The 24,520-nt window shown below is 40.2% G+C and overlaps 3 protein-coding genes across 7 annotated transcripts; 2 read left to right on the top strand and 1 right to left on the bottom strand.

Annotated features, from left to right (window-relative positions):
- The first annotated feature begins 5,214 nt into the window (after window positions 1–5,214).
- Window positions 5,215–10,499, top strand: gla (galactosidase, alpha). Its single transcript, XM_005722877.1, has 7 exons — window positions 5,215–5,494; window positions 6,780–6,954; window positions 8,199–8,373; window positions 9,035–9,126; window positions 9,224–9,385; window positions 9,587–9,784; window positions 9,979–10,499. The coding sequence occupies exons 1-7, from the start codon at window positions 5,334–5,336 to the stop codon at window positions 10,306–10,308; spliced, it is 1,293 nt and encodes a 430-aa protein (XP_005722934.1). The 5' UTR covers window positions 5,215–5,333; the 3' UTR covers window positions 10,309–10,499.
- An 84-nt stretch (window positions 10,500–10,583) lies between these two features.
- Window positions 10,584–14,999, bottom strand: rpl36a (ribosomal protein L36A). Its single transcript, XM_005722876.1, has 5 exons — window positions 14,920–14,999; window positions 14,233–14,338; window positions 13,517–13,584; window positions 12,247–12,369; window positions 10,584–10,664 (listed from the first exon to the last, which is right to left on the bottom strand). The coding sequence occupies exons 1-5, from the start codon at window positions 14,920–14,922 to the stop codon at window positions 10,644–10,646; spliced, it is 321 nt and encodes a 106-aa protein (XP_005722933.1). The 5' UTR covers window positions 14,923–14,999; the 3' UTR covers window positions 10,584–10,643.
- Window positions 15,000–15,455: 456 nt separating this feature from the next.
- On the top strand, window positions 15,456–24,294 carry btk (Bruton agammaglobulinemia tyrosine kinase). 5 transcript variants are annotated; one of them, XM_005722874.1, is made up of 20 exons: window positions 15,456–15,551; window positions 17,092–17,169; window positions 18,096–18,147; window positions 18,365–18,523; window positions 18,646–18,753; window positions 19,310–19,391; window positions 19,503–19,628; window positions 19,715–19,776; window positions 19,866–20,053; window positions 20,450–20,512; window positions 20,700–20,754; window positions 20,838–20,917; window positions 21,244–21,371; window positions 21,766–21,837; window positions 22,234–22,405; window positions 22,579–22,798; window positions 22,922–22,986; window positions 23,078–23,196; window positions 23,600–23,757; window positions 23,852–24,294. In XM_005722874.1, the coding sequence occupies exons 4-20, from the start codon at window positions 18,383–18,385 to the stop codon at window positions 23,921–23,923; spliced, it is 1,911 nt and encodes a 636-aa protein (XP_005722931.1). In that variant the 5' UTR covers window positions 15,456–15,551; window positions 17,092–17,169; window positions 18,096–18,147; window positions 18,365–18,382; the 3' UTR covers window positions 23,924–24,294. The 5 variants fall into 5 exon arrangements, with proteins under 5 accessions (XP_005722931.1, XP_013771482.1, XP_005722929.1 ...); XM_013916028.1 differs by having other exon boundaries at window positions 18,360–18,523; XM_005722872.1 differs by lacking the exon at window positions 17,092–17,169.
- Window positions 24,295–24,520: the final 226 nt, after the last annotated feature.

Genomic DNA, 24,520 nt, shown 5'->3' with positions numbered 1-24,520 from the left:
TGTGTGTGTGTGTGTGTGTGTGTGTGTGTGTGTGTGTGTGTGTGTGTGTGTGTGTGTGTGTGTGACATAATGACTTTCTAATTGCATTTTCACTTGTAATAATGGTAATAATGAAGCACTGAATTACTGAATTATATTGAGAATCTAATTAAAGATATCATCTGCAATTCAGCTGGATAACCATACAACTTAGTGGTTCATTCTTTCTAATCACATGGTAATTATAGATATCCTAAATTTTAAAAAATAACTAAATATTGAAGTATAGCCAACATCCCCCAATTTTCTTTAGTTAGAAATGTTTGAAGTCCAGGGATTGACCCATCAAACTCCAAATAGTAGTAGATGACCTGCTCTACCTCCTGAGCTGAAACTTAGAACACATGGTATTCCCAGGCCCATCCACGTTTTAACCAAGCCCAACCCTGCTAAGCTTCCGAGATCATGCATGCACAGGGTGGTATGGTTGTAAACTAACAAAGTATTAAAGAGTTATAGTTAGCTGAGTGTCTCCACCATCAGCCATGTGCAGTCTTAAAATGGGGGGAGAGGAGCTTTCCTTCAGTTGGATGAAGAAATAAAGGCAGGAAATACAAAAAAAACACAAAAACCAATCAAAAACAGAAGATTTCAACCAAACATATGAAGCACTCTGCTAGTGAGAGGACAACTACGTCAAAGAGTCTAGTTTGACAAACAGATGGCTCATAAGTCCTCAACTGGCAGCTTTATTCCAATAAGGAGAAATCATTTGGAAGAAAAATACAATTTATTGCGAAATTGAAACATTGGGAAGCAACATCATAGGGTAAAATCCTAGATAAAGGCAGGATAGTTACAGACCCCCTGGAGTGTAGAAACTGGTGGAACAGAGTCAGCAGATGGCTGATGGAGACTTTGAATGAGATGCCCTGGGCAACCCGGATGAGGTGGAGATGGGGAGGAGAAGAGCTCCACAACAAAGTGCCTGAAAGGGAGAGTGACAGATCTCAATGAATTTGAAGGAAAGGGATTGGAGGCTGACTGGCTCCAAAAATGTATGACAAAGGATTGTGTGACAAGAGCAGTGACATTGAAACTACAACGGAGGTAAATTTAACAGGGAGAGAAAATCGAAGTGCCAAAGAAAACAGTGATGCAGAAATAGCAAATAACATCAAAATGAACAGATACATAATGTGAGAACAGATTTTCCTAACCATCTAATTCTCAGTCATAATGAGCTGTTATGAAAACAGCTTAAACTTGTGGTAAAAACAGAAGCATCTGATCAGGATGTCTTCCCAGCACCAACTATGAGGTGGCATCTCCCACCAGAAGAAAGCCCTAGGATAGAAGCAGGACACCCCAGAGAGATTAAATCTTGCAGATGACATGGAAATGCCTTGGTGTCCTCCTGGAAGAGCTGGCCCAGGAGACGGAGGTCTGGGCATCTCTGCTCTGCAAAGGTCCAAATGGAAGATCATCTGACAAAACGTTTAACTAACAACTTAATCTCTGTGGGGTATTAAATCCATTTTTAAGCTATTTTTATATGTGTTTGATTAATAAAATATGGGTTTTCCATCAAGTCTAGGTAACATCGACTACTTGCATATAGTTAGGGCTGGACCAGGTGACCCTGAATCCTCCCTTAGTTATGCTGCAATAGACGTAGGCTGCCGGGGATTCCCATGATGCATTGAGTTTTTCCTTTCCAGTCACCTTTCTCACTCACTATGTGTTAACAGACCTCTCTGCATTGAATCATATCTGTTATTAACCTCTGTCTCTCTTCCACAGCATGTCTTTATCCTGTCTTCCTTCTCTCACCCCAACCGGCCGCAGCAGATGGCCCCGCCCCTCCCTGAGCCTGTTTCTGCCGGAGGTTTCTTCCTGTTAAAAGGGAGTTTTTCCTTCCCACTGTCACCAAAGTGCTGCTCATAGGGGGTCATATGATTGTTGGGTTTTTCTCTGTATCTATGAAGCGCCTTGAGGCGACTTTTGTTGTGATTTGGCGCTATATAAATAAAATTGAATTGAATTGAACTTGTCACACGCCATGAGAGCTCCGAATGAAAGCAGCTCTACAAACAACAAAAAACCAAAATAAATCCTCTGATCATTAAACACGCTGGGTTTTACACTTAATATAATCTTTACTTCATTAACAAAAACGTTTGCACAAGTGATTTGAATTTAACTAACATAACCAAGCTGAAAAATGCACTCAATACATTGACTCATTTACGGGTCATGAGTTTGCCCCTAAAGGTTATTACCAGAGACCGTTTCAGACACACCCCGTCCAACAAGGACCTAATTAAAGTAGCCACATCAGCACATGTAGGCTCTTTCCCTTGTGACACTGGCATAAACAACTTAAGCACCTAATTACACAACAACAGATGATTCCCCAGTGAGGATATGTGAGCCATAGAGTGTTAGTCGTCGTATTTAAGGGAGCACAACTTTCTGATGGCATTTACTTGCACTGCTACCTGTCCCCATAGAGATCAATACAGTAATGAAGCTCAGTGGTGAGGAGGCACACCGTAACACAGCTTTGCCTTTTATTTTATCACCCTACACTTCATAACAAAGTTGCCAACATAAGTCAGCCATGACAGTCATTTCAATTATATGACAGTGGGGAAGAAAGAAACATGATGGATTGGTGTCAAAGCTCCGGGGAGCCATATTTACCAGACAGCAAGCACGGGCTGCCCATATGTCAACAACCTCCATTAACCACTGTAAAGACAGAGGCATGCTCCTCTTTTATGCGCTCCTGTGAAAAAACAATGGTTTCCATCACAACCGGGGGCGACATCCCATTTTTACAAGAAGAAAACTGTGTATTCAGATGAGCTGGATTGGCCCATCCATCAGCAGGGAGGGGAGTCAAATTGAAATCTGACATTTAGAGCTCACTGGCTCTGATATGAACTATAGCATGTGACAAATTGTTTGTATCAGGCCTGTCCCAGGGTGAGGCCTCTGATAATGTTTAGGGTTGAAATAGGCACCCTTGACATTTCGCTGAAAGGTCATGTTTTGTGTTCATTAATGCTCCCTTTTTACATGCACCCACCGGTGGAGGGGGGGAGCAGGGGGGTGATATTATTGTCATAATCTGGGTGCGTGCCAACTCAGGGATGCGTCATTTGTTTTGACTCCTCTCAATATCAGAATGCAAGGAGTCATGAGCAACAAAGACGGAGTGTCAGCAGCAGGATCACAGGGGGGTTTTACACAGGCAGTCTGCTGATTCAAATTATGTCACCTCTCCTTTGCAACTACCCCAAAACAACTGATCTGACAGCCAAATAAACCAGTAGCAGCTGTCCCTTAAATTTCTCCAAAAGAGCAAAGTAGCACATTTAATGCAAGACTCATCGCTGTCTCTGCGTGTGTGAGACGATTTCACAAATAAAAACATCCAGGATTAATTAATTCTGCACCAGGGTGTCCGTTTACCTCTAAATTAAGAAAGCTATCTGTAATTCATTTTGTGTCAGCGGCAGACAAATTAGTGTCTCGCATCCATAGCTAATACACAGTTTGAAGCAACATCAATATGTACAAAGTCTGCGTTATTGCTGATGCTGTGCGAGGCATTTTTGATTAGGCGGGCTCCTCAGGGAACTATGTGGTAAATTGGTCCTTTTCTTCTTTTGTTCTTAGTGTCTGATGGAAAGAAAATGCAAGTATCAGGTGAAGGGTTTTCATTTACATTTGAGTATCTCCTATATTAAAACATGGCTTTAGTTTGGGCACAGGGTGATGGTTCCCTAGATTAATCTACTTACCCTTTACTTCCCAAATAAAAAAAAATTAAAAAAAGAAAAGAAAAGTGTATGTATGTAGGAAGACCTGAAAGACTGAGTTACCTGAACTAGACCTCCAAGGTTTACATAGCAACTAATTTTGATCACTATCCAGTGAAAATCTTTTATCAAATTAGATGATTAGATTGTTTTAACTGACAATTAAGTTAAGACAGCTACTTGAATCATTAAACTAAATAAGCTATTTAGGATGACACCAGAAGAAATTAAAGTCTGAAATTAAGGCTGTTTCTCTCAGGAGTTGACAATGAGGTCCAAAAGTCTGAGATCACTTTGAAATATACTTCTCTTTTTCATCAGCTTCAAATTTAGAACACACTGTTATTGTGCTCTGAAAATCCTATCTAGGTAAAAAATAATGTCTTTGTATAGTGTACAGTGAGCTGACATGGATAACATAATGTTACCGAAAAGCCCGGTGTTCCTATAATAATTTTTTAGTCTTCAGGTAACCCTATAATGGTTCAGTGGGACTGAGCTCTGTTGGCAGTGAGCACTCCTTGATGCTTTTTGGTCTTTAAGTATTCTTGCAAAGCTTTGGAGGAATCCTTTGGCCTCGGTATAACTCCTTCTCCAAAAAGATGCAAAGGAGAAAACATGCTATATCTCTGGAGGGTTGCTTCTACTTAGATGCAGCACCACTGTTTTGACATGGTGGAGTCAAAGCAGTGGATACTTTCACTCTGGGGGTTAATACTCATTCACTTACTACTTATTCCCACTGCAGTGTGCACAGGTGTACCTGATGCTACAAGGTAATTTACTCGAATATGTTTCTTTAAGGATCAAATCCACTCGATCTTAAGCGGACTGAAAACTATCAACCTCAAAGTAATAAAACTTTAAATAAAAAAATTCTTTCCATGCAGGACAGTAATGATGATAGGAGTTAACTGCGATTTTTAAAAATGGCAATGTGCTCTACTACATTAAATTACCCACATGCATTTATCTCTGTTAAAGCATACTGATGGAAACTGAAATCCTGTCCTAAGCAATGCATACTTTAATGCGGGACTCAGACAGGCATTTTAAATGAGAGATGGAAGCTTATTTTTAAAAGCTGTTGTTGGAGACAAAAGCGGTGTAAACAGTGTTAGGGTGGAAAATGACTACAATAGAGTGTTTTCATACCCAATTTCGTCTTATAAATGTGCATCAACTTTACTATTTCCCCATCTACCAGATTAGGTGTGGAATTAATCACGTGGTTGCGGCGATGTTTTTGTATTCGGGTGAATCACAAGACCATCACCTGCCTCGTGGTGTCACCTGACTTTTCATGTTTTTCACCTGCGTTTTAGGTTAAATCCCGGCGCTTCCTGGTTTCCAGCAACGTCATTGGACGGTAACAGACGCATTTTAATTCAATTGGTCCAGCTTTGTGTCACTCATCCACGGGAGGCGGGCTGGCTGGCTTTGGCACTAGGAAATGAATAGTGAAAGAAGTACAGTCGTTTGTTGCCGGTCACTGCACAACTATTGTCGAGCTGAAAATCTAAAATGAGCAGAGCTGCCTGTCTTCTCGTAATTATCAGCTTAATGAGTCCTGCTGCTGAGGCGCTGGACAATGGTCTGGCGCTGAAACCCACCATGGGCTGGCTGCACTGGGAGAGGTTCATGTGTAACATCGACTGTGACACGGACCCAAATAACTGCATCAGGTAAGGAGTGATCCGGTAATCCTGACGTGTATGTACGCTAAATCAAAGCACAAGCCTACATGCTCTGTTAAAACTGAACATATCACTGAAACACGTTTAAAAACCTCACCTAAAAGAATTCACCATTGATTACAGGAAGTGGCATTTGCATTTAGCCAGGTAATCAGGTATTATTAAAGAGGAAAGACATTTCTTGTGACAACTAGTAAGTACGCCTTCACCATTCATTATATGTTTAATCTGCCTTGAAAGTGTGGTATTTTTATACAAGTACGGAGGAACTCGTTATGAGGGGCTGTCATAAGAATAAGAGCAGGATCACGTGATTGAAATAGTCGTTGACAGCTGATTAAGTTCGCCTTTCTTTGTTCTCTGGATTCAGGCATTGGGGGACGTTGATGTGTGAGATATTGGTGTCAGCAAGTACTGTGTATTGTGGAAGCAAAATTTGCAACAGCTGTAACATAAAAGTCATTTATTGTTAAAGTCTAGTGGAGAAATATGTGAGGTCCAGATTGGTTGGGGGGAAATGATGCACATATAAAACAAGGCTTTAAAAATGAGAAAACTCGTTTAAAATAGCCAAAGTTTCACGTACATATACTGAGCAATAATAAATTGGTCAGTGTAAGCAACCTGGCTCAATAGAGGATAAGTAAGCATTATTTTGTAATCAAAATCATTCAAAGCTGCTCTGGAGGAGCTGGAAGTGATCACAGTAGGTCTGTTTTAGGCCCGGGTGTACCTGATGGTGCAGGGTAGAAGTGGGCAGATCAGGCCAATATCGATACCTACACTGATACTGGATCAGTACTAATGACACACTGCTGTCCCCTACATAAGATGCCGTTATATGTGAAAAACATTAGTATTGTTTTTGGTATCCGTAATATTGGCCTTGTATTTACTTGGTATGGCATTGATACCAAAATTTGCAGTTTCGCACAACACTACCGCAGAGTTCATTCAGGGTTTTCTCATAATGATGATATGTTAAGTCATAATTACAGGTTAACATATCTAACATATATATTTTCTTGAATTAAAGATAAAGTAAACGTGGTTTTGCTTTCAACCTCACTAATGCCTCCATTTTTGTGCCTGGAATATTTTTCCTCACAAAACGTAATGTTATTCACCTCTGAGCAAACCTTTTGTTCACTGTTATAATATCTCCTTCATCTCTAAATATTGGTGTGTGCCATATATCCATTACACATTACATGTACACTGGCTTCTAACGGCTAATATTAGCCCCGCCTGTCTCCTCCTGTTGCCTTGGCAGTGAGCGTCTGTACATGCAGATGGCAGATGTGATGGTGAAGGAGGGCTGGAAAGAGGCCGGTTACGAGTACGTCTGCATCGATGACTGTTGGCCCTCCCACCAGCGTGATGCCCAGGGCCGCCTGCAGGCAGACCCCAAACGATTCCCAGGAGGCATCAAGAAACTGGCCGACTATGTGAGTATTAGTTATGAGAGAGGAATGAAAAGTCTGGATGTGAATATAGTATTAATGCCATAATTCCTCTATGGACATCAAACAGAAAGAGCTTCAGAGAGACTCGGTGAAAGTGAGAAATACTTTACTAGCTGGGAGAAGCAAAACGAGACCATGTGAGAGGACGTGACTGCGTTTATTGTAGCTTCCAGCTTTGGGGCAGCAGTTTGAATAATATACACAGTTCAAAGAATGATAAACCCACTTTATGTTCAACATGCTGCTGTGATTTTATGGTATGCAGTATTATCATGTCAGTACAACTTGTCTAAAATTTCAGATGTTAAAAAGTTCTTGTAGCCCTGGTTGAATATCTCTAGAAATAAGTGATTACATATTCATCATATACCCATTCAAGCTGACCTGCAGGTATTTACATAATGAATAGGAAAGGAGCAGATGTGGAATCTGTTGTCAAATTACCTTCCAGTATAGCACCTGGAGCCAGGGAAGATGTGCAAGCACATATTGTGTTGGATAGGAAAGTGCTGCTGTTGACTCTCTTCGCAGGAGACTCGCAATAGAAAGGAGCTGGAAGCCATGATGCCAGGCGCATTTCGATGTATAAGGCTTCACGTATAAAGATTGCTAAAAATATATTGTTTAGCAGGAAGGGAATATATTTAGGCCCACTAAGGCAACCTTGAGTTCTGTATTAAAAGAATCACGTTTAGAGCTGTGCAACATTGCCACCTACTGGAAGAAACATACTGCCTGCTCAGAAAGTTTATGCTTTAAGCAGAATCAGTGGTTTGTTTGTTTTTTTTCAGTAAAGTAGACCCTTGGGATGATCTGTTTGCTTTTTGGGGGGGTTTCATCTTTTTTAGCAATTTGCCTGTGCAGCTGTGGCTCAGGAGATAGAGCAGGTCATCTAGTGGTTCGATCCCTGGCCACTCCAGTCTGTATGTCTAAGTATCCTTAGGGCAAAATGCTGGACCCCAAGTTGCCCCTGTTGCCTTCATTGGAGTGGGAGTGTATGAAAGTGTGTGTGACTGGTTTAATGTCAGTCCATTTACTATTTAACCCTTAAAGGGATATGGTACAAGCTTTTTCCAGCGTGCACAGGCACAGTGGCATGGTTGCTCGGATGGGCTCCAGCACCCATATGACCTTGAATTGGACAAGTGAAAGAAAATGGATGTCACTGGTATTTGTCATTCACTGAGATGAATCAACAAATCTTTGATATTTTTTTATGCTTTAAGATCCACTCTAAGGGCCTGAAGCTGGGTATCTACGCAGATGTGGGGGACAAAACCTGTGCTGGATATCCTGGGAGCCTTGGTTACTACGAGAAAGATGCTCAGACTTTTGCTGACTGGGATGTTGATCTGCTCAAATTTGACGGTTGCTTCATGAATCGGGCTTTGCTGGGAGAGGGTGAGTTTCTATTTCTGATTGGCAGTGCCACAAAGGTGAACAACAGGCACCGTATAAATACACATACAGACACATATATATGAACGTACAAAAAAAACTCCGCCATTCTTGGGGGCATCTCCCATTCTGACCTCGTGACCGTTCAGGCCATATTTGGCCTGTTGATATGGGGCTGGATTAGCTACAATCTTCCTCTTAATGATCCTTCCCACTTGGTACCCAATCTCGGGTGATGATATCTCCCCCCTGACCTGGCATCCTGGCTCCCCCTTGCTGTAGCATGTGTGTTGTACCTGTGAAAGCAGTCTTCTTCCGAACACTTCTAGTTGTTTCATGTAAGCTCTTTTCATCTCTCTATGTTTTTGTTTCTTTCTGCTGTAGGCTTGGTTAGCATGAGGTGTGTAGCTGGATACATACGCTCCAGGCGGGAGTCGAACTTGCGTCTCCAACTTTAAAGGCGTGTAGTCTTATCACTACGCTATCCAGCTGCTTACAAAATACATATAAAATATAAAATATATATAAAAATATACGCGCAAACAAACAATGTGGACATGTACTCTCCATCTATACAGGAGGTCAAATTTCTTTCCTAAACATCATTTTATTTACCAGTTAAGGTGTTTAAAGGGTTAACTACTAAATGTTTGCTCTGTTTAAGGCTACACAAACATGTCAAAAGCACTGAACAACACTGGACGGCCTGTCCTGTACTCTTGTGAGTGGCCGTTGTACGAGTGGCCTTTAAAACAGGTGAGAACTTGTTTTAATGGTTAACTTGGTTTTTTGTAGAAGATGCTGCAGAAATAATGGAGTATACTCAAAATAAAGAGCATTTCTGTGCTTCCAGCCCAACTACACAGCTATCCGTGAGACTTGTAATCACTGGCGCAACTTTGATGACGTGTTCGACTCGTGGAGCTCCGTCAAATCCATCTTGGACTGGACTGCCGCTCATCAGGACATCATCGTCCCTGCAGCTGGACCCGGAGGCTGGAATGACCCCGATATGGTACTTTGTTCTACTGAAGGCCTTGGACATGAGTGGTTTTACTATCATGAACCTGCTTATTTTGCTTTTTATCTAATGCTAATCTAAACCTCCTCATACTTACTATTGTATTTAGACATTTTTGTAGGTTGTGGACACACTGTAGCATCATCACTAAGCCTGATTTGCTTATGAATTTACATATTGAATTTATTTCTCTAGCTTGTAATTGGGAACTTTGGCCTGAGTCACGACCAGCAGGAGTCTCAGATGGCGTTATGGGCCATCATGGCATCTCCTCTGCTCATGTCCAATGATCTCAGAGACATTTGTCCTCGCTCCAAGGAGCTCCTGCAGAACAAACGCATCATAGACATCAGCCAAGATTCAATGGGCAAGCAGGGATATCGCACTGCCAAGGTGGGTGTGCGACTCAGTACGAACTCCTTCTGCAATGGCAGCTCAGTATTTATGGTAGCCTGTCGTTGCTGTTTAGAAATGCTACATGGTTTGTGATCAGCCTGACAGGCTCTTTATAGCATTAATTACAAATGATCAGTGTGGGTAATGGCAGATGAAGGTGTAAACCAGTAAGACTTCCCCTTTTTCTACAGGGGAACAATTTTGAAGTGTGGGAGAGGCCGCTGTCGAAGAACTGCCTGGCTGTTGCTGTGCTGAACAAACTGGAGACAGGTGGTCCTCGAGGGTTCAACATTGGGGCTGCCCCCGGTTGGAAGATCTGTGGCCCGCAGTGCAACGTCACACAGATCCTGCCTCAGTACAAGGAGATGGGAGTTCAGACTCAGCAGAGCAAAATAATTGTATCTGTCAACCCTTCAGGCACAGCTCTGTTGACTGTCACTCCCATCAGCAGCGATTTCACAAGGCTTCACAAGCTGAACTGGCAGGGTACATTTGTCAGACGAAAGCACACCATTTTGTAGTCCTCAGGTGGTTAAACGCACCCGAGACGTGTACAATATCTCAATTGTCTGGGAAAAAATGAAGCTGAATAAGTTTTAGGTGTTTATCTTGTGTAAATCTTAGTGAATTAAAATTAAAGCTGCCTGGAAATGGATCACACTTCATCCCATTTATATCCAATAAATTAAACACTTGCTGTTAACTGTCTAGACTACTGAAAGGTTAAATTACCATAAGAGACAAATTTTTGTACAAGGAAAAAAAAAGAAAAGGATTCAACTCAAACACTCAAAAGTATGTTTGGATCCATTTATTGAAAATAGTGACAACTTCATCCATATGACTGGACCACAGTTTAGAACTGGATGACCTGGCCCTGTAAGAAAGCAGAGGGAAGCATTTGTGAGAATGTGCAACTTATATTTGCATTACTTTACATTGGTGACTGCCATGAATTTATAATTCAATTCTGACTTTTGTACTGTAGTTGAATAAGACTAAATAAAACCCAGAATCTTCACATTCATCAGCTTTACCAGCCTGTTGTAAAGTCCTACCACATATGCATACAGAGTGGATAGGACTTAACTTTTGTGCTGCTGATGAGGAAGACAGAAGCTTTTAAATAGAGTAAAGTCTGATTAATGAGGTAACCCAACAGATGAATACTGAGTAATGGGGGGACACAGGAGCCAAATCACCTTGAGGCAACTGTTGTTGTGATTTGAAATTGAAATAAAGGTAGCCAATCATGAATTTGAGAATCATGTATTAGAGCTTCTATTGAAGGAAGAAAAAACAAAGAAGACAAGCTCAACAGCAAACCTTGTAAAAATAAATAAAAACTAATAACTGTATTGACAGTATATATATTGAGATCAAGTCATGCATCGTATTTTAACCACCACAATAAATCAACAGCCAGCCCTGAGTCACCATCTCATCAAAACAAATACAATTTACCACTAACCACAAAAAACGACAACAAAAAGAAAAACAATCTGTGACTGAAAGCGAAATATGCTCCAGTTAAAATCTAAGCTGGGCTGCACATTTATCAAGTGTAGCAAACAAACATTTCCTAATGCAATTCTGGTGCTATAGCGTGTGAAATGCGTTCATACATGCAGACACATGCCTCTTTCACAACTCAATTTCAAAAGCGGTTTCTCACTAATTACATCAGAAAAGGGTGGGCAGAATCGAGTCGGACATGGTCAGGGTTGGCCCTTTCCCTCGACCAACACACAGAGCTCGTGTCAGACGCTTTCACACTACTGGAAAAAACTGTTGGGGTATTTTTCCACCTCTTGAAGAGTGTTGCCTAGGCAGAAGCGCCGACAAATACTCTAAAATCCATATTTTTATATGTACATCTGAAGAATAAACAATTGCCAGAACAAATAATTCTGACAGGAAATGGGACGACTAGAGAGCGAATAGGCTCAAGATAATTACATATCCGATCAAACTGCATCCAACGTTTGCATTCTCGTGCACCTTCTTTGAATATCTTGCAATATCCATCTTTAGCGTGCAAAGCTAGTGTGCATGTGTAACAACAGCTTTATGCAAACTATTTTTCCAAACAGGAAATCCATGTTTAAGTGAAAAAACAGCTGATATGCAAAATGTGCATTTTTATAGCTGTCACCGTGTTGGTTCCATAATTTATCATAATTAACATAACAGATGTCAATATGTCGCATGAAAAACTAATAGTGGGTTATGAACATGAGGTTATTAAATGTGTAACAAAATAATTACCTACAAATATAAGAAGTCAGAATATTTTGATGACAGATTTCTGTGGGATGATTCTGACACCAAACTGTAGCTTTAGCCGAGATTAAACCCACTATGAAAAGTACTACTGAAATAAAGTTAATATAAAGAATATGTTGTAAAGAATAGTTAACTTCAATCTTTACAATACCAGGGACATATGCGAGTCTTACCTTTCTCTTCTTGTCACCACCCAACTCGAAGTGCTTACATCTCTTGATGGCCAGCATTCTCTTGGATCTGCAGTTGGGCTCCACACACTCGAGCCTCAACACAATCTTCTTTGTAGTCTTAGCCTGTTTGACAGTATTTCAGTGAGTGTCATTTCCCCTCACATATATCTCAACACGATCAATCCAACAGTACAATGCTGTGAGATAGTATTTACCCTTTTCATGATCATTTTTCCTGTGAATTTGTCACACCTTAGCATTTTAACACTAGATAAAGATAATCTGAGTAGGGCTTGCTGTTGCGTTTTGGATCAGTCCTGCAGCATAACCCGAGGGCACTTGCACATAAAGGCACAAACAGATGGCTGGACACTTTAGGATTTTCTGGCAGAGAGCAGAATTCATAGATCCATCAATCAGAGCGGCAAAACAGCCTCTGACCATCACACGTCTGCCACCATGTTCGATTGGTATTTTTATCAAATGCTTTTAGTTTTGTGCCAGATGTAACACTACTTACATTTTCCAGAAATTTCAACTTTTCTCGGCAGTCCACAGAATATTTCTGTCTTGGAGGGGGAGGGTGGGCGAAAGTGAAACTATTTGGTCAGTAATGGTTTGCACCTTGAAACTCTCCCATGGACGCCATTTTTGCCAACTCTCTTCCCACTGTTGAATCATGAACTCTGATCTTAACTGAGGCAAGTTTTTTAGATCTTTTGCGACCTCCGAGATGAGCCATAGATGTGCTGTTAAGAGTAATTTGGATAGGCTAGTCACTCCTGAGAAGGTTCGTTACTGCCCACAAGTTTTATCCATTTGTGGACCATGGCTCTCTCCATGTTTCCAAAGCCAGAGAACTGCATTGCAACCCTTTTCATACTAATAACATCAATGTCTTGTTTGTTATCGTTTCTTAATTCCTTTAGATTGTGGCGTGATGTGCCGCTTTTTGATATTTTTTAAAAACTTAAAACCTGTACAACACATTGAAGTAAGTGACGTCTTCATATCAACAGATATGGCAGTATTCAGGCCTGGGAGAGGCTATTGAAATTTTACTCAACTACCCAAAAAATGTGGCTAATTACACTTAAATCATGATTTCACACAGGGCAAAGTAAAAACTGTGCTTTCTATTTACTTAGGTTATTTTTTTATAATATAAAAAATTAGTATGATGATGATCTCAAACTTTAAAGTGTGACAAAATTAGCAGAAAAATATAAATCTGGAAAAGGACACTTTTATTACAGCACTGAATGGTTACCTTTTTTCGGAAAATCGGCTTAGACTGACCGCCATACCCACTCTGCTTTCTGTCGTATCTCCTCTTACCTGAAAAACATTTAGTTTAGTCAACACATACTTGAACAATTACTAAAATAAAGCAAGGATGCACTGATGCATTATGGGTTCAAAACAAAATATTGGCCCATATTTGCAGACATCTTACAATTTCCCTTCTGTGATAGGAAAAAGATTGTAGATATATTAAGTGCTAAGACACTAATCTATTGATTTATCAAAATATGTGACGACAAATAATCAGATAATGCCATAGATGAGGCCAGTGTCGTGCTAAAAATTTACTGCTGATGCTCGTGTGACTTTGTGTATATCTTTGTTTGTATTAGTAGATGTAGTAAGCAGAATTTACTGAGTTATATATAAAATAAAGAAATGACCTGTTTTACAAGAATCCATCCACGTTATCAATCCAGTCTTTTTTGGCTACTTAAAATATATTTATGGAAATGCTGTTAAATTTGGTGCAATTTGCTCTAAAATCTTGATCAAATCTACTGAAAAATAAACTTTTAACTGCTTGTATTTTGCGACAGGAACGTTCTTCCTGGCTCATAGTGACTTGATATCACTTAAAAAAGATGTTTTTGACAGATCACAGGTCAATGTTTTATATACAGACACTTTTTTGACGTTAGACACCAGTGCATCCCTTAAATACAGGACAAACATATTTACCCTGTACATAAAGAGAATCCTTCCCCTTCTTGTACTGGGTAACTTTGTGGGGCTGGTGCTTCTTGCACTTCTTGCAGAAGGTCCTGCGGGTTTTCGGGACGTTCACCTGCACAACACAGAATAACATTTGAGCAGACGTGCAGTATACACAAAATACCACAACGCGGACTAGCTAGCCACGTCCAACAGGCCCAAGCCATAAAACTCACAACACTTATGAAAAATCAAGTGCACAGCTATCAAAGAGTTTTGTTCAATCATTTTCGAAATTAACTTAATACACAGAAGCACCGAGTTTATCATTTAAACTGTGGCCGGCAGTGTTGGGGCAAGCTAACACGTTAGCATCGCTATTTTAAAGAAAACAGCGTAAACAAGTGATGCTCCAATACTTTTTACAAAGCAAAACACGTTTTGACGTAGCTGTTAATTGATTGTGATGTTTCGCTTGTTTAGTGTTTCGCTTCTGACAGAAAGGCCGGTTGGAGTAGAAAAACCAACAGTGGCGTTTCGCCACTAAGATAGCATCCATCAATATAACAGCGTTAAATATACCAAAGATGGCCAATACCGCCATCGTTACGCACATTGTAACATTATCAACATGACCGGGTGTATCAAATACAGAAATTGTACTTTAATCGGCAGGATTGAGTTAGATTTGTTTTAGGTGTAATGGTAGCATACCATGGCTGCAACCCGATGCAGAGGGAAAGAGGAAGAAGGAGGCCGGAAGCAGTTCTTAAAGTCGCCCCTTCAATAGACCTCAGCCGTAGAGAGGTCTGCCCCCTAGCGGCCGGAGATGCAAAGAAGCCAAAACCATGAAAAGACTGCAAACGGCCCCAATTTTGAGGAGAGTGACAGCCATGGAGTGCACAGCATAAACCTGACAAAACTCAGTGGGTCAGTAATATACTAAAACACAAGCTATACATTTTACTCACAGTGAAAAGGCTTTAATGCCTGCAGAAGTTATCATTTTGAAATATCTTTTAACAACGTAATAAGCCGGTGAGAAACTAAGAAATCCACTCAGGTTACAGTGTAACTATATGTAACAACCAAATATGGCCTTGCATTAATGTTTAGCCCGCTTCCACTTATCACCAAAACTGTCCAGAAGGCTGATATGAAAATTAGCAGCAAGAAAAAGGGGAAGTAAGCCCTGTCGATTCCTCTCTGTGGGTGTGTTTTAAGCTTCTTGCATCACAGACCAACACACATTTTATGGAAAGCCAGCTACTGAGGCAAAGGTCCATGCCACTCTTCAAGCTTCAGCATCTGCAGTTGTCTGATGTGTGTCATTTTTCAACATCTGGGTAAGCACCACTTGTTTCTAAAGGAAGTATTTTTAGTCGCACTTTGTTCATAGAACTATAAATGAGAGAAGCAACCTTTGAGTACACTTCATCTGAAAGACCGAGGCCAAAAGTAGCATAGATTAGTGCAAGTACTCAACTGAAACCCACTGTAATTTCGTTTGTATGCAACTCCTGTGAAATAACCAATGAAATTATGAATCCACAAGTGACATTTTCAGCTTAAAGTCTAACGATGTATAAAGTTTTGAATGTTTTCTGGACATAAACGTACTGTTGTGTTCTGGGTGCTGATAATCCTTTATGTGCACACACTGACACTGTTCATCAAAGTGCTTTCTTTGTAGCAGAAACTGGTTAAATGTAAAGCAAATCGCTATCGCTAATCAGGTTGTACTTTCACACAGTTACTGACTCTCCATGACAGGTATCTTGCATTGAACTGTCATTTTTAATACTTACGTGTGCATCATGGGAAATTCTCGTATCCTGACAAATAGTTCTCACAAGTCACCACAATGTTAAACTTATGTGGTATTTTAATATGCCTGAGTATTCTTTGCGGTTAGAATCAGTCTTGTGACATTACTCACTTTTTTTTCTCTCTGTCTGTTTCTTTGTTACGTATGCTCACACAGAGACACACGCAAACACACATACACAAGTACGCATTTTATTGCACATAGCACTTATCTACCAGGAAACATCAGGAAACACAGCATCTTTACAGGTTCCTGTTAACATTAGTCTTTCATGATAAGGTTGTGTCTGCTGTGTCATTCACATCAGACATCATGCAGTCAAAATTTGTGCACTTTAGAATAAAAAAATGCAATAAAGACCATGTATAATGATTTATTTGCTACTTAATTGCCTTTCACACAGAGGGTGTAGTGACACAGTTGGCCTGTATTAGATTATATAGTCTAGGTCACACACAGAAGAGTAAAATTACAAATGGAACCTGCCAAAACTGGTACATTACATGCTTTTCAAATGTCCAACTCATGCACAGCAAAATTTAAAAGAGAGATACTGTCAGGTAAGAAGAGGTGCAGGCCACAGGGTTTCTTCTCTCTTCATATTGCAAAGCAATACTGATGCAACTTCCCTATGAGTTTGTCTGTGTCAGCCACCATGAGTCAACTCCCATCAGAAAAGGCAAAAAAATAATGTCCTCTGAGTAGCCATGATGCATTGGTAGCTGCACAGTTTCAGTCAAAAGGCTTCACTTATTTAGAGGCACATATCAAAGTTTTGGGCGTGCGCCCTCAGAGTTTTTTGACCTTCACTCGAGTTAGTGATGTGAGAAAAGACGGGTCGTGTTAAATGAGGACTGAGTAAACAATGTTTCACAGAATAGGGAACACCTCTGTCTGCTCATGAAGGCACAAACAACACCAGTAGGTAGTGTCACTCGAGTGTGAAGAAATGTCAGACTCCCTGTTAGCAGAGAGCAACAGAAGCTTCTCGTAGTGCCACAGTTACAGTTCAGATGATAGAAGGAAGTTCTCTCTCTCTCTCTCTCTCTCACACTAAGCTGAAAATAGGCTGAGTTGAAGTGCGCACACATCTGACAGAAACTGACACACAGTGAGCGCTCGGCCGTGTAACGAGGGTGAGTCTGAGAATTTGATAGTTCACATTTGAGCGGTAACCGGTAACAAATAACTTCCCCGCATTGGTGCACTTTTGTTGCACTTTTAGAACAATGTGGTGACGGGAATACCTTGGCTTTTCTTCTGGTCATTTGGTGAGATTTTAGTTTTAGTTCTGCATTGGTCAGAACCAAAGAAGCCTTTGCTTCCCAACCTATCATCAATATCTTTCAGCTTTGTTTTCATCAGTTGTCGTGATTTTCTGCGTGTACCGTCACTGCAGTACTATTTATACTGAATTAAGTTTCAGCTAGCTATATTTCCCCTAAAATATCAGGCTGTTAATGTCGCTATGTTACTAATTTCCACAACAATTAATTATTGTATGCTCCCCTTCACTCAGATTCTATCAATGTGTCTTGTTTTGGAGGTGCAAGTTTTATTTCAGCGCTGGTGGTTAGGAGGTGGTGCAAACAAGACACACTACACTGCCATAAAGCAAAAAGAGAGCCTTTTTCATTTGCCTGCTTATCTTATGTGCGTGGTAAAATGTAGAAATGTGCCCGAGGGGAAGGAAGCCTTCTGATAGTAGGAGTGATATATTACATGATATGTTTGTCAGCAAACAAATTTTATTTAGAAGTAAAACAAAAAATGAATCATGTCTAGACTGTATAGTTATATAAAATGAAAGAACTATACTACTGTATTTAGCCAGGTTTTTGGATCAACAAATCAGGCACTTGATATCCATTCCAAAGGCAAAGAGGAGTTAAATACTGTATCCAGATGACCAGGATGTAACAGCTAAGAGAAACAGATGTGCCACAGAGGCAAATGTTGGAAACCGAGGATGTTGCTGTCAGGAAAAGCAGGGCTTATGCAAACTACACCTAATCACACAGCGATATGCGCTAACACTGCATGCCTGTTCATCTCTTTCCAGATCTCCACTTTCACCTGTTGCAGTGGCACTGCTCCAACTCTATGAACAGTGGGTAGGTATTACATTCTTTAAAATGCTTCTCAAAGGAAACGAAAACACTGAATAAGTGTAAAGTTCAGCAAAACTTGAGGCTTGATCATAATGCTGAGCACAGTCACAGCTCTCAGCAGAATTACAGATGCTGTGGTAGTCGGGGTGTGAACATGCTGTTTAGTGGAGAAGCATTGTGTTATGCCATGATTATCCATTTGTCACTTGTTCCAGTGCAGCTGAATCCTGAATGAATCATGTCAGACTCTATACTGGAAGAAGTCTTCATTAAAAGATCTCAACAGAAGAAGAAGACCTCACCTTTAAACTACAAAGAGAGAATGTTTGTTCTCACAGCAGAAAAAATATCCTACTATGACTTTGACACAGACAAAATGGTATGTATATAGAACTGAAGAAAGGTTCGTTTCACATTAATGTTGGCTGGCAACCTTGGGCCACCAAATAAACACTTGGCTCTTTATCTTGGACTTACCTGACTGTTTCCTCTTCTGTTAAGCAGAAGCGAAAAGGTCTGAAAGGGTCAGTTGACCTAGAGAAGATCAAGTGTGTAGAGATAGTCCAGCCAGAGCCCAATGCCCCACAAGAGCGCATGTATCCATTCCAGGTAGATATTTTTCAATCCAATTTTCATTACTGAAGTTATAAACAAGAGTCAAATGCAAATGCTTTGTACCCGATTAAACTTTCTATAAAATATACACTTTGCTTGCTTTCACTGCTGTTCAGCTTCGGGCCAGAACACGTAACAGGAAGATTATATAAGAATAGAGCTGCAGAAAAACAACAACAAACACTTTCTATTAAAAAAAACACGTACGAGCAGCACACAGCAGCATGAGTGAGGCTCTCCAAGGACTGTTCGGTGCTCCAATAGTTAACACTGTGAAAGTTAATTGTTAAGAAGTGAAACTTCCTCTCACACTCAGATGAGCTAGGGGCTTTTAGTGCCAATGTTGCCATAAATAGTAAAAGTTCAAGCTAAACATGTCTTAATTAAAGAAAAAGCAAAGTAACACTTCGTGGGTTCATGTGTTGAATTTCCGTTAACGCATTTGAAGAGACTTTTGCCACACTTGCAGCAATCTATTCTGCAATACCAAACTTGAAAAAAATAAAGAAAAAAAATACTGAAAATTGCTCCGCTGTGGATTTTTCCACAGGTCATTTATGATGAAGGGCCACTGTATATATTTTCTAAGACTGAAGACACCCGGGTTGCGTGGATAAAGAAGCTCAAAGAATGTAAGTGTGCATGTCTATTCTCGCATTTCGTCACCGTATCTCGTATCATCTTTCATGAACATGACCATATCTTGTGTATCTGAAAAACTCTGTGGCCGTATACGTGTACAGTGGTGCGCTTCAACAGCGATCTGATGCAGAAGTACCATCCATGCTTCTGGGTTGATGGGGTGTGGTTGTGCTGCCACCAGGAAGTTAAACAGGCCATGGGTTGCAAAGTGCTTGATAGTAAGAATGGTGAGAATTAGACTCCCCTTAGTTTAAAGTCTAAAATGATCAGGTCCTAAACTTTTAAATTAATATATCTAATAATGCCTTTATAGGAGTGACATCACAGCTATCTCGAAGGTCAACAAGGAAGCCGCTTCCTCCAACCCCAGCAGAGGTATAGACCTAGGACTATGAGATGAACATTCACCAAGTACACACTGTTTTCTTCTATATGACAAAAAGCTATCTTTTTTTTTTTTCCAGAAAAAGCCTACTCGTCCTTTACCTCCACAGCCTCCTGACCCACCAGCGCCCTCTGCAGGCATGACTGTTGTAGCTGAGTACAGTTACACACCCATGACACCACAAGACCTGGAGCTAAGGAAGGATGAGGAGTACACCATCCTGGAAAAGTCCGATGCAAACTGGTGGAGAGCTCGAGACAAATATGGGTAAGCTGACTAGAGGTGACCCAAAGATGTCTCGTAAGAAGAGTGTGACCGCACGTAGCCCATCAGACAAATCAAAAATCAAGCGCAATCAGTTTACTCTGGAAACTTACAGTGTAGGCTAAAGTAAACCAACTGCAAGCATTATAATGAGGAAGACAGATAATCAGTGATGATTTTGAAGCACACAGATTAAAGATAATTTATATAAGAGAACGTTCAAAAAGTGGCTTCCGGGGCTACACGGCTCGTTAGTTCATACATTTTGCATAACAAGTAGAAATGAATTTATATAATATACGATTCACTTGAATGATTTGTAAAAGTTAGAATCTGCTGGTGTTAAGAAGAAGTTCACGTTTTGCATGTGCCATCTGTTCATGTTCTTTTCTTTTCCAGAAAAGAGGGTTATATACCAAGCAATTATGTTGTAGAAGCTGAAGATGGGCTAGAAAGATTCGAGTGAGTATCAGTGTTATTGCTTTGCCCCTAAATAGGTGTATTAATGTCACATGTGGTTATACATTTTATTATTTTTAACCTAACTCATTCTTGGTTCCTTATCTGCACTCTAATTAATTTCTTATTGTTGAACAAATACAACAACATTCAGGAAGAATTACAAATTGTTTATTTTTTTTATTGACAGCTGGTATTGCAAGAATATGAACCGTAGTCAAGCAGAAAAACTGTTAAAGGCTGAGGTAAACCCATGACTGTCATTACCAAAAATATGTTTCCGGACTGTATTTACGTCAAAACTTGTGAAATATGTTGTTGTAATCAGAACAAAGATGGAGGCTTCTTGGTGCGGGACTCCAGCAAGGCTGGGAAATACACTGTGTCTCTGCTCACAAGGGGTGGCGGGTGAGTAAGCTTAGCGGTGTTAAACACTGCTACCATTTATATAGTGTATCCACTCGCTCCGGTCATGTGTGAACGCATGAAAAGAAGAACTGTTTGTAATGAAAGAGGAAACAGTGGCCCGCAGAGGGAGAGAGATGTAAATGACTTATGCAAAACTAGGACTAATGTGTCTGCGGTGCTTTTTTTAAATTCCAAGACTGAGCTACCCTGTTCAGAACACTGAGGAGATTTTACCTAATTATGCATATATGATAAATCATTCCTGTTCGGTGGTTCCAGTGAAAACGTGCGAACGAAATCCAGCCGTGTTACTCTTCTCTCTACAGGGAAGCTGTTGGAAGCTGCCGACATTATAACATCTGCACCACCCAGCAGAGCCAGTATTACTTGGCAGAAAAGCATAATTTTAACACCATCGCAGAGCTCATCAACTATCACCAGCACAACGCAGCAGGTCAATATAACTGCCCGGGCCATATGGATACATAGTCTCAGCTTTAATACTGTGGTATTTGTTACACAATAAACTCATTTTCAAATTTGGTTACGGTAACAGGAAAAAGGAAATGAGTCATAAGCAAGTTTGAGTGGGGGGTAGGGGGCCATTGGAAATTTTGTGGGTTTAATTATTCTTTTTTTATTATTAATCTCCACTTTATTTAACTTAAATTTACAGTTGCTTTTTAATGCACAAACACTTTTTATTTTCTTTTTTAACGTCTTCTGTAGCCCTTTCACTCACATGTCAAAGCTCAATGAATTAGTTCATTCTTGCAATTCATATTCCAGTCATCTTTTCAAAAATGACTATCTTAATAGGTAATGTGGCTTTGTTATCTCCCCACTAGGCATGGTTAGCAGACTGAAACACATCGTATCTAACCGGGCACGGCCCCCATCCACAGCAGGCCTTGGTTATGGTAAGATTATGACTGCAGATGAAAGTTAATTACACCTGCTTTCTTGGATTATGAATGTATTCTTTGTTATTATAACAGCTTTCAGAGAGTGTATAAAAGCTAACATGTAAGATACTGATCATTGTTTTAACAGTGTTTTGTGCTATTAGTTGTTACACTTTTGTGCCTAGTATTAGATCAGAAGATTAAAAATGGTTTTCTGTCTGTGCACCTGATTACCTGGTTTTTAGTTTGATAAAAGGAAAAATGTTTCTAGTGTTTATGGTAACCAAGAGTGGCATCTCATTTATCTCTCAGCAGCAGCGCTAAAAAGATATATACAACGTGTCAAGCAGTTATTTTAATGAGGTCGTTACATGCTAAAAGAGCACAATTATTTTCTCTTGTTTGACGTAGGTGTGTGGGAGATTGACCCACGCTACCTCACCTTCATCAAGGAGTTGGGATCTGGACAATTTGGAGTGGTGAAGTATGGGAAGTGGCAGGGACAGCACGATGTGGCCATTAAAATGATTAAAGAGGGCTCCATGTCAGAAGATGATTTCATAGAAGAAGCAAAAATCATGATGTAAGCACAACTAAATGATAATTGCTGAATGTCTAACTCACTCTAAGATGAGTCTGTTTGTGCACAAGACTCATAAAACTGATCTGTCATACTGGGAATGGTAGTTCCTATAATGTCTTTGAGGAAACCCAGCTCACAGTGCTTAAGTTCCTTCTTCTTTTTGCTCAAACAAGGAAGCTTCGCCATGAGAACCTGGTCCAGCTCTATGGCGTGTGCACCAAACAAAGGCCTATTTATATAGTGACCGAGTACCTTGCAAACGGCTGCCTCCTCACATACCTCAAGGAGGGCCTGAAGCAGCACCCAACAAGCATCCAGCTGCTAGAGATGTGTAAAGATGTCGCTGAGGGCATGGCCTACCTCGAGTCACACCAGTACATCCACAGAGACCTGGTGAGAGACAATGATCCACTGTGTCAAAGCTTAAAAAAGAAAAATCCTGTTTGCTACCCAAAGATAACGCTGAAGGTTTAAGGACTATTCCTGAACCAAAAGCATTGTTTGTTTTATCTCCAGGCTGCCAGGAACTGTTTAGTAGATGGAAATGGCACTGTCAAAGTGACTGACTTTGGGCTATCAAGGTAAAACACTTTACATAAGTTGCAAAAAGAACAAGACACACTGGTACATCATCAGCATAATATTAAAATCCTCTTCCTCCAAACCTTCCAGGTATGTTTTAGATGATGAATACACAAGCTCGGTTGGCTCAAAGTTCCCTGTCCGCTGGTCGCCACCCGAAGTCCTTCTTTACTGCAAATTCAGCAGTAAGTCTGACATCTGGGCATATGGTAAGTAATATACTATATATATTTTTACTGTTTTATTGATGTACTTCAAAGTGAGTGGACACAGAAACTTCAGTATTAAAAATAATAATGGTGCAAATGATTTAATAGGTTAATTAATAATTACTCTACTGTATAAAAACAGTTTTGGTGAATACATAGGGAAAATAAATGTGCTAACAAAAGTATTCTTTAAAATTGTAATTCAATAGTTAAATGGAAAACTAAATACATACATCGGGAATTTATATTACAATTAATGCATTAATACCTTCATTTAAAAATATATATTTTTATGCATGTAATGTTTTATTGTTCTATTTTTGACCTTTATATTTTGTTTTGTTTGCTCAAATTGCATAAAAGCATAATGATTTTAAATTCTAACATTTATATAATCCATTAGGGGTTTTAATGTGGGAGGTGTACACTCTGGGACGGCTTCCTTATGAGCGCCTCAACAACACGGAAATAGTGGACCAGGTGTCCCGGGGCCTGCGCCTCTTTCGCCCCCAGTTGGCCAACGAAAGAGTTTACAGCATTATGTCAAGCTGCTGGCTTGATGTAAGTGAATTTTCATATTTTATTGCAACTCTCGGTTGAGTTGACATTTAATATTGGCCCTAATCCTAGAGGTTTCCTTTGCTGTTCCTTTCAGAAAGCAGAGGAGAGACCAAACTTTCAGGAGCTGGCGCTGACTGTTCAGGATCTGCTGTATGAGCTCCAGTAGGACTCCGAATAATGTATCAGCACAAAACATCGACAGTTCACTCAGAAGCCCACAGAGTCGTATCTTCAGATGCCCCTGGAAGGATAACAGTCAGTGAAAGTAACAGCAGAGCGAAGTCCTCTGAAATGTGAATATGTGTACTGTGAATATCACTGTTGCTCACTGATTATCCTTTCCATCCCATAAGTAGAAGTACATTCCTATAGAGTAGCATTTCAGTTGTGTACATTTTATTAAAGAGCACCGGATTGAGTTTGTATGTATGTGGTGAATTTTGTGAAATATTTGTTGAATGTGTAAACATCTTTGCATGTCTAAACAAGCTTTGTACGCGCATATGTATTGCACAAATAAAAGCCAAGTATACCAGGCTTTGAAATGTTTGAAACATCATCATGTGGAATGAAAATTAAAAATGAAAATGTGCAAAAGATGGAATGAAAATTTCCAACCATGCGACAGACCTGCTGTATTCACGGATGGCGTTATCCTCACCGAACTGAAAACAAACGCGTAAACACACCCTCAAATGGATACGGCTGTTACGAACTGCGGTCAAGTGAGCCCTCACTTACGAAGTCACAGTCAAGCCAGCCG

This window comes from Pundamilia nyererei, unplaced genomic scaffold, assembly GCF_000239375.1.
Source record: "Pundamilia nyererei isolate P.nyererei 1_Seehausen unplaced genomic scaffold, PunNye1.0 scaffold00008, whole genome shotgun sequence".
In the NCBI taxonomy this organism is placed as follows: Eukaryota; Metazoa; Chordata; class Actinopteri; order Cichliformes; family Cichlidae; genus Pundamilia; species Pundamilia nyererei.
Note: the sequence above shows the minus strand (reverse complement) of the source record. Positions and strands in the feature narration are given on the sequence as shown.